The 15,589-nt window shown below is 43.1% G+C and overlaps 1 protein-coding gene across 1 annotated transcript; it reads left to right on the top strand.

The window, feature by feature from the left end:
• Positions 1 to 307: 307 nt before the first annotated feature.
• mbtps2 (membrane-bound transcription factor peptidase, site 2) lies at positions 308 to 15,242 on the top strand. The gene is made up of 12 exons (XM_027274182.1): positions 308 to 442; positions 487 to 655; positions 3,272 to 3,420; positions 5,309 to 5,447; positions 6,113 to 6,216; positions 7,322 to 7,449; positions 10,011 to 10,129; positions 10,467 to 10,647; positions 11,982 to 12,088; positions 12,453 to 12,651; positions 12,938 to 13,013; positions 14,205 to 15,242. Exons 2-12 carry the CDS (start codon positions 581 to 583, stop codon positions 14,425 to 14,427), a joined length of 1,500 nt encoding a protein of 499 aa, XP_027129983.1. The 5' UTR covers positions 308 to 442; positions 487 to 580; the 3' UTR covers positions 14,428 to 15,242.
• Positions 15,243 to 15,589: the final 347 nt, after the last annotated feature.

Consider the following 15,589-nt stretch of genomic DNA (forward strand, 5'->3'; position numbering starts at 1 on the left):
GAGAAGAGGTGGGTTTTAGGAAGGGTTTTAAAGTGAGACAGAGAAGAGGCCTGTCTCACCTGCAGCGGTAACAGTAATACTGTAAATTCAGAATGCATATTGATAAAAAGTGAAAGCATTAGTACAAACTGATGTCTGGCATATAGAGGGTGTGACATGATGTGTATTCATTTAATCTAACTGTATAAATTTGTATAATCAATCAAATAATATTATTGTAATAATTAAAATAATTCCCCTCTGGGATTATTAAAGTATTTATTTTTCCTCCACGTGTAGTTCTGTATCTCGCCGCTTGGTGGCGGCAGCGCTCAGCTCGGTCCATATTTAAAGCAAAGAAGAAGAAGCGGCACCCGGACGTGTGTGTCACTGTTAGCTCGCGGCGCCTCTGCTCCTTTAATTAATTAATTAATTAATTAACTCATCGTTCATATAACGACAGGTGAATGTAGCGTCGGACCCAACTCATCGTTCATATAACGACAGGTGAATGTAGCGTCGGACCCGTGTGGCCGCCGGTCAGCTGCGTCACACACAGCGGGCTCGGCTCGGCTCGGTTCGGTCCGCTCAGGCTGTGACGATGATCCCGGTTCCGCTGCTGGTGTGTGTGGTGGGCGCGTGGTGCGCGGTGTACCTGCTGGACACGCTGCTCAAGGCGCGTGGTGCGCGGTGTACCTGCTGGACACGCTGCTCAAGGTGAGCGCACACCTCTGATATATGTTTATATATGTTTATATGTGTTATTGTTTGTGATGCTAACGTTAGCACAGGAAGTGCTGTTGCCATAGAGACACAAAGTGAAACCGGCTGCAGTTCCTCAAACGTCCACCAGAGGCGCCAAAGGTGTCTCCATAAGTCCCCATGTTAAAATAAGAAATAAACATGTTTACAGCCTGGTACAAAACACAGTAGATAATGTCCCCGTTCATGACAACTGTACTGAGGGTGAATTTATATACAACTCACCTGTTCAGGTTATATTAAGGATTAAAGTTATGCAGGATTAAGATGCTTTGATTGACAGGTGGGTGCTGTTACAGAGTAACCAGGGGTCATTCGGCTCACCTCAGGTCCACCGAGGATCCACGTCTTTGCCGATAATTAGATTAGCCGGGGAAGAAGAAGCTGCTGTCTATACTAAATATAATGGAAATGAATTTGTTACGACCCAATAAAGGGGTATGAAAGAAGTAACATAAAACCAGATTGTAAAGGTTATTAGACACAAGTATTTTATTAAATGAAAGTTTTTAGACTGTTTTAACAAAAGGAGGTGAGGCAAAGGGGAACTAAGGGCGAGCAAGTGCTGATTAAACGAACAAACAAATATAACGAAAAGAGAACTCTAAACAGAGCCTATGTTATCTAACTAGAAAACCAAACGAGAAAGAAAAACCTCACTAACTAAGTCTACTAGCAGATAACAAAAACACATCCAAACCAGCACTTCTAAACTAATGGATCTAACAGAAATAGTCTACGTGTAATCAGTAGCTATAAACTAACTAAACCCTGCCCAGTCCCAATAACCAAACACAAAACCTCCAGTTACAGAACACAAAATATGAACAAACGAGTATCATCCGATACGTCACAATACAACCCAACCGAGTGTCATTAGATACATGCGAACGAGGCAAGCTCACAAACACAACAACGAGTGAAGCCGCCACGATGCTCTGGCGGCTGCGGTTTAAATGCCCGGTGATGCTGCTGCGGGGGCGCTCTCATTGGCGGCGTGGGAAAGATGCCGCACCAATCCTGGCCCTGCAGCTGACAAACTTGTTGTCCCCGCCTCCTCCAGTTTGGGGCCAACCAGAGACCGGCAACCGCACACCTGCATTTACCTATTGAGAAAACACTGCACACACATGTGCGTGGGGCGAAACGGCGGCAGCCGTAACAGAATTCAATGATGATTAATTGTTGAGAAATTTCAGTCTGGACCAAAGTAAAGAATGAACTTATTCAGATGGATAACAGGACAAATGTATACATGTTTAATTAGTATCTAACGAGTAATTCAAAACGATGTGGGACATCAAACAGAACAGTTTGAACCATCTCGATTTAATATTTTCCTGAAGATAGAATCATAACAATGAAACAACAACAAAGCTTAAAGTTATGCAGGATTAAGAGCGTGGATGCTTTGATACCGCATATTTTAGTATCGATCCGATACCGAGTAAATACAGGCCAGTATCGCCGATACCGATACTTTTTAATAAATGAGGTGGATGCGTCATTGAATTGCTAATTCTCAATTAATCATCATGATTAAATAGTTTAAACCCAGGACAGAATTAAGACAAAGTTAATAATTAAAAAATAGAAAATTCCAAAATATCAATTTTTTTTTCTTCAGAAAAAATCTTAAATAAAAAGTGTTCGCAAACCAGTAAACAAATTAAAACAAAGTTTCTGTTGGGAAACTATAATACAAAAAATTTAATTAAAACAACAAAAACAACAACAAATATAAATAATATGTAAACAACTTAACCTCCAAAGCCTTTAGTTAGTCTGCGTCTTGGTTGTTCAAAAAACGTATCTAATTCAAACATTTTCTGCTTTTAATGCACTTCGCCTGTGACTAACTAACTGCCCGCGTTTGTTTGCTTTGCGTGTCTAAGTCACGTCACGTGACAAACACACTGTTTGTCGAAACCGCAGCATTGCAAATGAGCGGAACTTAAAGTAATGAATTGATCCCACCAGGCTAGTATCAATCCGATACCGACTTGGTGTCAAAACTATTGATATTTGGATCAATCCGCCCACCACTAGCAGCCAGTGTTGCCAACTCCTCAGTAAGGAAAGCAGCTATTGGCTGCCCTTAAAGTCGCCAATTGAAGTCATCAAAATTAACTCTATAACTTTATATATTATTATACGCCATTTCTGCTAATAGATCCCTCTAAATCCAACACGCTGGCCCTTTTAAAGCGTTATATAATTCCTACTGCATCATTAATTTTCAGTTATTTATTTTTTCTATTCATAATATATCTTTTTTAAACCGCAACTACAGCCCAGCATATGCTACACACATTTTCAATCAGTCAATATTGGCTTCACAGGAAGCCGTGTACAGAATACCAGAGGTTGTGATATGTTATAATAAGTAACGAGGTATATTTGAAGTGATTACATACATTACATGAGACTCGTTTATGTTTCAGCTGTAAACATTGTGTGGGTGGAGTTGTTGGATGTTGCACTCTAAGAAACGTTCCTCCACTTTTTTTCTTTTTCTTGATTCCCGCAGTCGTCGGTGACCCATCGGATCAGCTACGAGTCATGGTTGGCGAGTCGAGGGCTGATGTTGTCTCCTTTCCACGTGAGATGGCAAACCACCATGTTCAACCGGCTGTTTGCGTACTGCGCCCGCATCAACCCTCACGTCCTCTACCTGTGGTGAGGAACACTCATTCATTAATAAAGTACACGTCACACCGTCCTCGTGTTCCTGCTCTTAAACATGAACACCGTCTTTCTGGAAGACTTCTCCGCTGTCTTCTCTCGGTGTCTTGTTGGAAAATATTTATACTTTCAGTATTTTTCCATTTTGAAGTGACTCAGTATGACCCTGCGATGTGTGCTTAGTTTTAGAGAAGTCGCAACATTAAGTGTGTTAACAGTCAGCATCGTCTTTCCAAGGACAACTCTTGAAAGAGCCGCTTTCAATATACATGCTGCGTTGAACCTTTGAACCACAGAGTCTGTAATTTGCTGCAAGTAACTATTAAATGATCTATCTCAAAAAGTCTGACTGCGTCCTGAGGGTTATTGTCGGTCAAATGGCTGGTGAATGTCTGAATTTTACCCGTCAGTCTATAGATTACCATCGTCTATCAAATGTACCAGCCTCTTAGAGATTTTTCCAGCCTTTGGCCGGAGGCTGCTGTTAATTTTGTGCCCTGGGTCTGTCTGTCAATCGGCTGAACTCGTGACCTTCAGCCTAATAACACCGTGGCGGTGATGCATTTGGCTCCAAGCGACTGGTTAACACGGTCAACAAGGGGATTGTCACAGCTGTGTCAAATTAGGATAATTACCTATTAACGGGTGGCTGAAGTGTGATCTGGCAGGTGGATGGTGTGACCACATAGTTTCTGTCTCACAGATTGTGATAATTTTATATCGTCGTATCTTAAATATTTTGGGAATTCTGCATGGTTGGTCGCACAAAACGAGTAATTTGAAGACGTCTGTGGAGCCCAGAAACTGACATGGTGTGTTTTGAAATGGTGTCAAACTAGTCAAATAATAAATAATACTGTTGGTTAAATATTTCAAATTAAAAGGCAAAAAGAAGCTTGTCCTTAGTGGGCATTCAGAAAGGAGCAGGGAGGTCTTTCAATTCATTTCAGTGGAGGGTCGTGCGTTTCCGCACCGGCAGCCTGCAACGCAGGGGTTGCTGCAAAAAACGTCGCTGGCGTCCAGGGGGGAAGTTGAGCCAGGTTCAACTTTTGGGAAACCGGAGCCAGGTTCAAAAGACGGCAGACGGCCACCAGAAGAAAAACCTTGTTTACCATGAAACGTGAATGTTTTGCATTCGAGTAGCAATCGCAAGAAGGTTCTTCACGTTGGGAAACCGGAGCTTTTCCTTTATTTCCTATCCTTGAACCAAACCTTCTGAAAAAGCTCCGGGTCAAAGCTCCTATGGGCGTCTTCTTCTCTTCTTCTGGAAAACAGATTTGGGGGCAGTAATGCCACCAATATGATTTCACGTGCCGAGACGAATTGCGACACTCCCCCCACCACCGGTTGCCGGTTTCCCTGTTCCTGTCTGAATATGCGCTTACCCCCAAATTCGCAGTCGCTGCAGCAATACGTGGCCGCTCCAGTAAATGTTTCAAACTTTCAACTTATCGTCACTAGAAATACAAAATTAAGCAAATAAAAGTCACAAAACAGCATATACTAAGTTAGTTGTGACTGCATATAATTAGATGTTATATATATTAATGCTGCCTTTGAGTCAGAGTACCTGCATTGATATTGTTTGATTGGTGCTCAGTCGTATATGAAGGACATGCCAGCTCCTGTCAGCACTCCACTTACTTTAAATTGAAGCTGCTGAAAACCTCCGTCGACATGCCGTCAGTGGCTCGCTATCACTTTCCATAATGTTTGCCAAAGTGATCTTTTTTTTATGAATGGCTCATTTGTCTCATTTCACTCACTTAATGGACAAGTGGGCCAGACTTCCAAAGAAATCTCCATGTATCCTTTCCCCACCATTCACCCCCGTTTATAGTGTCACACTCTGAAGCGACGGCTCTGTCGATTCTCTCTCCAGGTTCAACAGCGGCCTGGTGTTCGGCATAGTCGCCATGCTGGGCTCGGTGGTGCTGCTGACGAAGACGCTGCAGCAGACGCTCGCTCAGATGACCACAGACAACCCTCGGATGGGAAGTCAGCAGGCCCTGCAGGTGGTGGTATGTACAACACTTTCCAATGTGAAGATATACAGGCGTGATATTCACTTTAAACAGCAACACGTGTGTCGTTTTCGGTGCACGGGGTCGCAGATTAACTCGAGTTAAGAGCATGAATGTCCTTGAAAGTTCAGACAAAGCCTGCGATATTCAAATGAGGGGGCGACAAATGCCCCCAATTATGAAGAGGGCTCTTATTTAGCATTTCTCTCCTGTCCACTTTTTATTCATTGACGTGCCAAACAGCCGTGCATTAATGCGAGCGCTATTCCCGGCGGACCGCTGTAGGTGATTCATTGGAAGCTATTAGTAGGCCATTTATAACTCGAGTATCCAGCCCTGTGCGGCACAAAACGCGCCACACAGCCAGCGGTGGAGGGGAAAAAACGCAGACCACACTGAAAACCACGGCTTCAGCAAAAACAAGAAGCAATTAAAAGAAAGAAGGAAGCGAGGAGGACGATGTGGACACACCCCGGCGACCTGAAGGTTGTGTTTATTTGCCAAATATGCAGCAGAGGTGTGTTGCGTCATAGTTTGATGAAGTTTCCTCCTAAAACAGGATAAAAACATCCATAAAAATCTGATCAAAGAGTCGACTGTCGGCGTCCCCCGTTGTGTTTCTCTGTCATCCTCAGTCGTGTGTCTCCGCTGTGTGTGTTCAGGTCCCCGGGGTCAATCTGCCCACCAGTCAGCTGGCATACTTCTTCATCGCCCTGATGCTCAGCGGAGTAATACATGAGCTGGGCCACGCCGTGGCAGCATTGAGGTAAAGCACACACACACATAGAGACACACACACACGTTTCTGTAATACAATCTGTCGCCACGACAACCGGCAGGGGCGCAGAGCATCCAATGGCTATCAAGGCAGGAGGCGTATGTAAATACACAAAAGGGTTAAAAGATGTTGTTACATCTTATTTCCTGTTTACTCGTTACAGTGAGGCTCATTCACGTTTGATTTCATAGGCAAATATCTGACCCGGGTCACACATTATGCCGTGTTTCTTTCACAGAAGTCTGACAAACATCCACCGTTATTTACATAGCGGCGCTGATTAGATCAGCTCTCTCCGGCACGGCTCCGTGTGGTCGCAGCACAAACACTGTAATCTAATGTAGTTTATCTTTTTTATTGATTTATGCGCTTAGATAAAAAGGATCTCATCTGTGTGTCATGCATCATCCTGTTAACTGTAAATCGATATTATGTATACAGTCACATTAGCTGTACAGTACGGAAGATTTGGTGTCATTCAGCCATCGACACATCTTCTATAACGTTAAATATTTATGACTTAAAGGTCCAGCGTGTGTAGGATTTAGTGCCACCTAGTGGCGAAGGTGCAAATTGCGCATCTCACCCTCTTCTTCTAAGCTCGTAGGGAAGAGATGCAACAAGCTCATTTTAAGACAACGAAAACACACAATTCTTGTGGTCAGGTGATTGTACACAAATACAAAAACATACTAATGAATATTTATATTCAATTCCTGCCAGTAGATATTTATAAATCTGACACACTGGACCTTTAATAAATCAAAAAAACGGGCTTGTGTGGGTGAGTTTTGATCATATTTGATTGACGGTGACCAAACAACTCACCAACTATCTGATTAAAATATTGCCAAATTATGATTGGAGCTCTCAGATATGTGACATCACCTTCTCACTACAAACCAGTAAGAAAAGCACTGTAAAAACCAAAACTGCTCAATCTTTAGCAGAAAATCACGTTTCCACGTTAGAACCTCATCATCCATTTGAAGAAGCTGATAGAGAAAATAATTATTTAGGACCTTTTAATGTCGTCTCTGTCTTATTTCTGGACCTCATGTCCTGATTTGTAATATTTTTCTGCCCATGACAGGGAGCAGGTGCGAGTGAACGGCTTCGGCATATTTGTGTTTGTGCTGTATCCCGGTGCCTTTGTGGACCTCTTCACCACACACCTCAACATCATATCACCCACTCAGCAACTCCGCATCTTCTGTGCCGGTAAGATGATGATCCTTAATTATTTTGCCACCCAATCTAATCACAGCTGTTAATCACCGTCATTTCGAGTGTTTGGTTAAGTACTCGTTTCTTTGTTTTTGCCAGTGAAGGTCACGCCGAGGTCTTTTTATATCTGAACACCAGACAGCTGCTTCACATCAAATCATTTCAGTCTGCAATTAAGAAAATTAGATTTTAATGAATTGATTGGTGGCACTAGCAGTCATTCACGCATGAATGTGACTGATGTGTCCTGCAGGCCACCGTAGGGAGCCAGTTGATTATTTTCAATGCAGTCTGGTCAAGAAGGATGTTGGCACTTCTTGGTTAGAAAGCAGCCAAGAGGACAGAAAACATTTACACAATATAAATGTACGAACAACTTAACTGGAAAATAACACTTCCCACTTTCTCTGCAGCAAAGAATAATACAATAAAAAACTGACAGGGATGCAGATTTAGTGTTTATTTGCTACGGTTTGGTCTGACACGGATCAAAATACTGTTGGATAGATCATAATAATCTTCAGTTACTTGGAAAGAATCTACTCAAAGACACTGAGAACAATAAAATTCACACAGATTGCCTCTATTTTGTGCTAATAAGCTAATACTAGTTTAAAAAAGCTAACATTAGCTTATAAAAGCTAATACTAGCTCATTAAAGCTAACATTAGCTTATTAAAGCTAACATTTTAAAGTTAACATTAGCTTATTAAAGCTAACATTAGCTTATTAAAGTTAACACTAGCTCATTAAAGCTAAGATTTTAAAGCTAACATTAGCTTATTAAAGTTAACATTTTAAAGCTAACATTAGCTCATTAAAGCTAACATTAGCCTATTAAAGTTAACATTTTAAAGCTAACATTAGCTTATTAAGGCTAACATTAGCTTATTAAGGCTAACATTAGCTTATTAAAGCTAACATTAGCTCATTAAAGCTAACATTTTAAAGCTAACATTAGCTCATTAAAGCTAACATTAGCTCATTAAAGCTAACATTAGTTTAGTAAAGCTAACACTAGCTGATGTGCTAGATCTAACGTGCACATGCTAATGAGCTAATTCTAAAGCACTATAATTGAAGATGAGACAGTTTTCAAGTCTTTCTTGAGCTAGTAAGCTAATTGTAAAGCTAACACTAACGCGCTAATGTGGTAATTTTAAAGCACTAAAACTAAAGATAAGATACTCAACATGTCTTTTGTCTAGTGGAACTTCTCAAGTTGAACTGTATCTCTCTTGAGCTAATAAGTTAATGACTAGTAAGTTAATAATTAGCTAATGAGCTAATGCTAGCCCACTAAAGACAATGACATGCTAAAACGCTAAAGTGTCAAATCTAAATTGCTAAAACTAAAGATGAGATTTTTAATTTGTGCTAATAAGCTAAAGGTAGTGCTAACATGCTAGTGCTAATGTGCTAATTCTAAAGCTAACTCGCTAATATAGCATGCTAAAGCTAATTTAAGGTAGTGTGGTGGTTTATAAAGGTTTTGTACTTGTTTGTGTCAGTTGTTCTGTTGCTTATGGCTCACTGTGGTGATTAATATTACGTTATTAACTGTTCATGTTGTGCCATGAGAACCAGGGAGCTGGATGTCAGGATGATCTGGTGGCTAAACTACCTGCAAATACAATAAACTAACGTGTCAGTCGGCTGTCAAAGTGTGTGTAGGGTAGCAGAATGACTTCCTCTGTGCCGTCAGGAGCCTTCGGGGGGCAGCGAAGAGCTACAGTTTAAACCATCTGTGTCTTTGAAGCAGGTTTAAAATTCCTGCAGACTTTTCCCTCCGCTTAACGTGGAACAAGGAAATAACCGGGGTGGTGACTGCACGCACCAGACTGAGGCGTCCGGTCAAGTCATATGACGGACCAGACAGAGACAGAGAGAGAGGGAGAGGGAGGGAGACATGCTCTTCCCGTCAGGGGAGTGGTGACATAACAGCATGCTGTGTTTATTTATCTGCGTCTCTCCACAGCGGAGATCGCTCCGTCGGCAGGGGGGCTTCTCTCACATAACATGTTTATTATTTATTCCTGGAGACACGGCTGATGTAACTGCACTAGTTTGTTTACTGTGTGAAGTCAAACCAACATGCTATTCAATCCGAACGTAGTAATTCCTACGAGAGAAAAGAATTTCCTCAAACTTTCTTCAGCCATTCATTTTCTTCTTGCCGGACAGCGGCTGTCGCCACGTTTTTGAATTGATGGCTTTGCATGTTTTTTATATTCAGGGAAGGGGAAAAAAAACCTTAAAGTTGTGCCTTGACCTTATCAGGCAATGAGGAATTTTCCTCCTGTGGTTTTGGGAGAGCGGCTGTGTCGTCGTCTTGCATAATTAAGATGGTATAGAGGGTTATTTTTAGCCAGCGGTGGTTACAGTTACAGACATCCTACGGTCCGAATATGCAAAGCGGTTGTTACAGCATACACAGACATGTCAGGAATAATAATCTGTCTCTATGTGTGCCCAAACAAATGTTCATTTAAGATCCAAAGATATGTAAATGAAACTTTTAAAATGAAGTGATGACGTGTGTTTTCGTCCTCCAGGAGTGTGGCACAACTTTGTCCTGTGCGTGGCGGCGTTGGCCTTCCTCTTCCTGCTGCCCCTCTTACTGTTTCCCGCCTACTCCACCGGCGGCGGGGCTCTGGTCACCGAAGTCGTCCAGGTTAGTGTGGCAGGTTTTATGAACCTCTATCTAAATGTTTAACCACCGCGGGGAAGGTTTTATCGTCGGGTTGTAATAATCGTCGATGGGCATCATCACTTGTCCGTCATTAAAGAAGTCACTGTGTTTTCCAATGTCACAGTCATCAGTAACTTATTTATCTGGGCTAAATTGATGGGGCATGAAATTATACTTTACATCTGTGCATTTATTCATTCATAGTTGGAGAATCCGCCACAGCTGGGTGCTGAAGTAGTCTGATATTAAGTCTCCTGCTCAAGGACTTGTCAGTCCAGGATTTTCTAAACTTCAGGTTTCTGCATCTGTGTTTGAGCAGGGCTCGGCAGCCGACGGTCCCCGGGGTCTGTCCGTCGGCGACATAGTGACCGGGCTGGAGGACTGTCCCGTTCGGGGAGTGGAGGACTGGAGCAGCTGCCTGTCTCACCTCTCTCGCACTCCGCAGACCGGATACTGCGTCCCGGTCGCCAGCCTGCAGCCCAGCTGGGCTCACGGACGAGGTGAGTGTGCCGGCCAAACATTCAGTAAACAAGACTTTTTAAAGCAGCGGTGGCTAAATCTTTATTTTATAAGTAGCAATTCACTGAGGAGTCAGTCTGAGCAGAGACTGCGTCAGTGTTTAATTAGAATCAGCTGTTAGACTCAAACTTAAAAATCAGCTGATGAGTTTATTAAAAACTGTAGTCGATTAATTTGTCTCCTGCTTCAACGTTTAATCACTCGTATTTTTTTTTTGTGATTACTTTAAATCAGGTCAAACCCGCTGAGCGGGCAGCGGGGGCTGTGATTGGCCAGCTGTAAACCGGAGTCGTGTGGGGTCAGAAGGCTCACCAGCTGGCCAATCAGAGCCCCCGCTGCTTCTCTGCGGTGTGTAATTATTCCGGTGGCACAAGTCAGACAAATGATTTGTGTATCAGTTACTCAGCCCGCAGTACCTCAGAGTCACGAAGAGTTTTAGTCCCTCTGGAATGAATCCGAAACACGTTATGAAGACTTCAAGAGAGAGAGAAACATCGCCTGCTCGTGTGGTCACTAATGAAATCAGCTCTGGCACAAAGCCCTGAAGGCAAACAGTAACCGCGACAACACCATGTGGTTAAACACATGGCCTTCCTCTCCTCCCCGTTTACACCTAAAACACTCCAACTGATCTGTAATAGGAAAAAAACGGTACAGGTATCGGTCGATTCTGGATCATAGAAGATCTGCAGTGATCACATTTAATTTCATGACGACGAGACGATCTAAATCGGTTTGGATCAAACTGTTTCTGAAGATTTTCTGTTTGTCATAAATAACCGTCGGTTCAGTATCTTCTGGGTTCGGTCGGTCGGTCAGACAGAAGAAGCACATTGAAGCGTCGCTGTGAGCTCTGCACCTTTTTTATTCAGTAGTGCAGCTGAAGGTAGACGGGGAGGTGGAGAGAGAAACACAATGGCACGCAGCAAATTGGATTCAAACACGAGCCGCTGTGCCTTCCCAGGTGAGCTCCTGCGGTATTTTTTTAACATTTGTACACCAACCAAACGTGACTGTGGCTGCTGCTACGTGTTTTCTACTCATCAGAGGGTCGCAGGTTAGATTCCCGGACAAAATGTCCTTGAACAACATAATGAATCCTACACGACTTCCCTTCGTCGATTTGCTGCATTCACATGAATATTCTATATGTAAACAGTCAGGTTTGGATCCACAGCTGGAGGTCCTGGTTACGTCTTAAAGCGTGACATGAGTTTGTTTTTGTTATTTTCAGTCCTGCAGCCTGACACACACATCGTCTCTCTTTCTCTCTCTCTCTCTTTTTCTCCTCCATTCATCTCTGTCTCTCTTTTAGCTTTCAAGCGTCTGGATGGAACGATGGACTGCTGCAGCAACAACAGCCTGACAGACCTCTGCTTCTCTTACATGAAGCCACAGGGCAGGAACGGCAAAGAGAGAGAGGTGACACACACACACACACAGACTGGGACTTTTTGTGACTGCTTTATCATGTGGGCAACTTTCCAACCTTTTTGAGCACATCAAGCATATTTTTATTTCCTCTTTTTACTTCCTTTTATTCAATATTTATTCCCACTTTGTGCCTCTGCAGTTTAACGGAACGGATATGAATAAACGTTCACATGATATTCTTCTTGTTTCTTGAGTTTGCTTGTGAAATATGACACATTAGATGGCAGAGTGTGATTCAGAGGTCAAGGCCCGCGGAGAAGCTGGGACACACGAATACAAAGTTTTCTATCACGAGTCGAGATACGAAAACTCCCGCTCACCTGTCTCCTTCTCTGTGATCCCGTGGCCGCAGTACGCCTGTATGCCGGTGCGTAAGATGGTGACGGGGACGCGGATGTGTCGCACGGACGACGACTGCGCCGCGCACTCCCACGCCGCCAGCGTTTGCGTCACGCCGTCGCTGGAGAACCAGACCCGCTTCATCCGTGTCACGCACCCGCCCAGCCCCCACATGCTGTTCGTGGGGTATCCGCCGCACCTTCAGTACGCCGGTACGTACGCCGTGTTGTGTGCAGTCATTTCATTTTTGTAAAGATTAAAGCTGCTCGTGATTTCAGCGTCAGACACTTTTAGAAAAGAGGCACAAGCTTGTGGTTGTTAGAAATGTGATGTTCATGTAATTGCTGTTTACAGCGGAGCTGTTGAGCTGACTCTGCAGCCCGGTCTGCTTTCTTTTGTCTGCTGCTGTTTCAGACAGTTACAAAAGTGTTGAATGGATCAACCCGGGGTCTTTCCATAATCCCTCCCTTGTTTTGTTTTTTTTCCGTCTCTTCTCAGTGAGTCTGACCAACTTTGTGCCCCGCTTTGGTTTCCTCCACCTGGATCTGCCCGTCTTCTTGGAGACCTTCTGCAAGTATCCTTTCACGTTTACCGGGCGTATGAAGAGGTCACTTTAGGAAAGTGAAGACTAAAATTCTAATTAATTATGCTCATTTTTAAAGCACAGAAAGGTAATCTGTGTCCTTGGTTGACAAAACACTGTCTGAATATTACAGATTTTCTTCTGCCTGACAGAGTTGAGACGTCCTGGAAACATCTGACCAGTTTTAAAAGTTAAAATTAAAGCCAAGTTCAGTTTTAGCCCCCAAAAAGATCAATACAAGTTAAAGCCTTATTTAGAATATTTTCATCGCTGCCTTCAAAGCCACCAAAACATATTTTCACGTCTAACTCATCAACCGGATCAAAGTTGGTTATTATCGTAACAGTTTCTTTGGTTTCTGAGTCAGATTCTTTCCACGCCGTCCGGCTTTGAGGCAGCGACAGAAGAGGAGTAATATAATTAATGTCACGCCCGATTCAAACCCAGAAATTATTCAGATGCTTACTATTATGTACGTAAGACCCTAAATTACACAGTTAGAGGGTGTGCTGCTGTGGATTTATGTCTGCAGCGACTCACAGTGGGTGTGATCAGCCTGGTTAAAGTTTGAATTCAACAGAGAGAGGAACATGGAAGTGTGTGGCGTGATCGTCTGTCATACAAAAGCGTGTGAACGTTAACACAGTGGTGTCTGTCTACAGTGTATTGAACTGACCAAAGGTGCAATTTATTGCCTTTGTGTTCAACTTATTATTTACAAGAGGAAGAATTTCTGCTTTCTTATTTAAAAAGTCATTTTTTGTTTTAGTTGAAGCGTCCAGTGCCACCAAAGCTTTGTGTTGGTGCAAACACTGACTCTCGCTGTTGCGTGTACACAAAGAAGTGCACGAAAGTTCAAGATCTTCTTTATTATTTGTGTGTCTGCTGCTCTATACGATGAGAATACGTCACTGTAGATTATTCAAACTGACTTTTATCTGTACATGAAGATATTTCCAGTCACCTCACCGCGACTGAGGTCGGTGTGTGCGAATAGTGAGGACGATTCTGACACATGCAAATATTCTCTGATGTATTACGGGCAAAAGCAAATGTGGCGTCATCAGAAAAGGTTGTTTCTTAACGGCCGAGGTTCAATGGACAGTCAGAAAAGGAAACAGACCCTGTGATGAGATTGTGTGAATGTAATCCGGTGCTGTCTTTAACCCCGCTGCCTCTCAGATATGTGGTGTCCCTCTCCGGCGCGTTAGCGGTAGTAAACTCAGTGCCGTGCTTCGCCCTCGACGGCCAGTGGATGCTGAACGCCCTGCTGGAGGCCACGCTGGTTACCGTGGTGACGGACCGTCAGAAGCGCGAGCTCATCGGCTTCTTCCTGCTGCTGGCGGGCAGCGCCCTGCTGGCTGCCAACGTGGCTCTGGGCCTGTGGATGGTCACGGCACGGTAGCCACAGCGGTCCGCTGCTCCGTCAAGACAGAAAGCTCAAAATGAACAAAAAAAAAAAAAGCTCCATGCGGACTGAGAGCTGTTCTCTCGGGGTGTGTTTGCCACATGTGGACCGTTAAACTGTGAACAGACTGCATTACCCAGCAGTGCTGCCTGATTTCTGGACACGGTTGTTGAGGCTTTACCGGACCACCAGGGAAAACACTTGACTTTCACCATATACAGAAAAAAAGCACACGCACACCAAAAAATGATGCACTTGCTGTAAAGCACTGTCCTACCTGACTGTTTACAAAGACAATATTTCCAAATATTAATATCTGTACTGTGTTTGTGTTTGAAGTCAGAGAGGAAGCAGTCTTGGTTGTTTTCGAAGGGTTCGATTCCAATTATTCCATATTTTCCTCGTTGGAACGGCGGCGAGGTTTAGTCGGTCTTGGCTTCAGCGTTGTTACGGAAAGAACAAAATCAATTTAAGCCATCTTTGGACGAAAAAAAGTTGAACAAGCCTTCGTTTTTTTTCAGAGAATGCATGGCAATACTTTGATCTTCGATTCCATATCAGTGTTGGAAAAACTTCACGTCCTCTCTAGCAAATACGCAAATTAGTTGATTAGATTAAAAAAAAGGGACTCAAAATCATTTCAAGGTAGGTATCCTACACATTTATTCCAGTCCAGTCAAGTGTCTTTCTCCTCGGGCATTGGTGAGGGATAATACTTCACCCTGGCTTCAAGTTTCATTTGTAATCTCTCGGCCTGTCACCGTCTGTGATCTGATTTGTCAAAACTGGAATAAAAGATTCATTTTATTGAAGCTCTCTCTTCAAAGCTGTCGCTTGATCATTCGTTCTGTTTCATTAACTGCATTCTATTTTGGTATTGTAGTCCGACACACCAAATTCAAGGCATCGGAGCAGAAAACATTCTGGTCTGTGGTGTTAAATGTTGACATGAAAGTTTCAGCGACGTGGAAATAAGGAAAGTTAGGACCCTATAAGGGAAAACGCTACAAGGAAAGTGAATCACCAGGCTGTGAATCCAGGGTTTGCACAAGTCCTTAAATAGTTAGAGAGCTCGTGTTAGACTAGATTAGATCAGACTTCGCTTTAAGTCTTCATCAAACAGAATTTAAAGAGAAAGTCGAATCAAATTTATATTTAA

This window comes from Larimichthys crocea, chromosome XXIII, assembly GCF_000972845.2.
Source record: "Larimichthys crocea isolate SSNF chromosome XXIII, L_crocea_2.0, whole genome shotgun sequence".
NCBI lineage: Eukaryota > Metazoa > Chordata > Actinopteri > Sciaenidae > Larimichthys > Larimichthys crocea.

What these genes read in the sequence shown, in the direction of transcription:
- mbtps2 (XM_027274182.1), top strand. Translation starts at nt 581, where the DNA reads ATGATCCCGGTTCCGCTGCTGGTGTGTGTGGTGGGCGCGTGGTGCGCG. An exon ending in TGCTGGACACGCTGCTCAAG is followed by an intron (nt 656 to 3,271) that starts GCGCGTGGTGCG and finishes TGATTCCCGCAG; the next exon opens with TCGTCGGTGACCCATCGGAT. An exon ending in AGCAGGCCCTGCAGGTGGTG is followed by an intron (nt 5,448 to 6,112) that starts GTATGTACAACA and finishes GTGTGTGTTCAG; the next exon opens with GTCCCCGGGGTCAATCTGCC.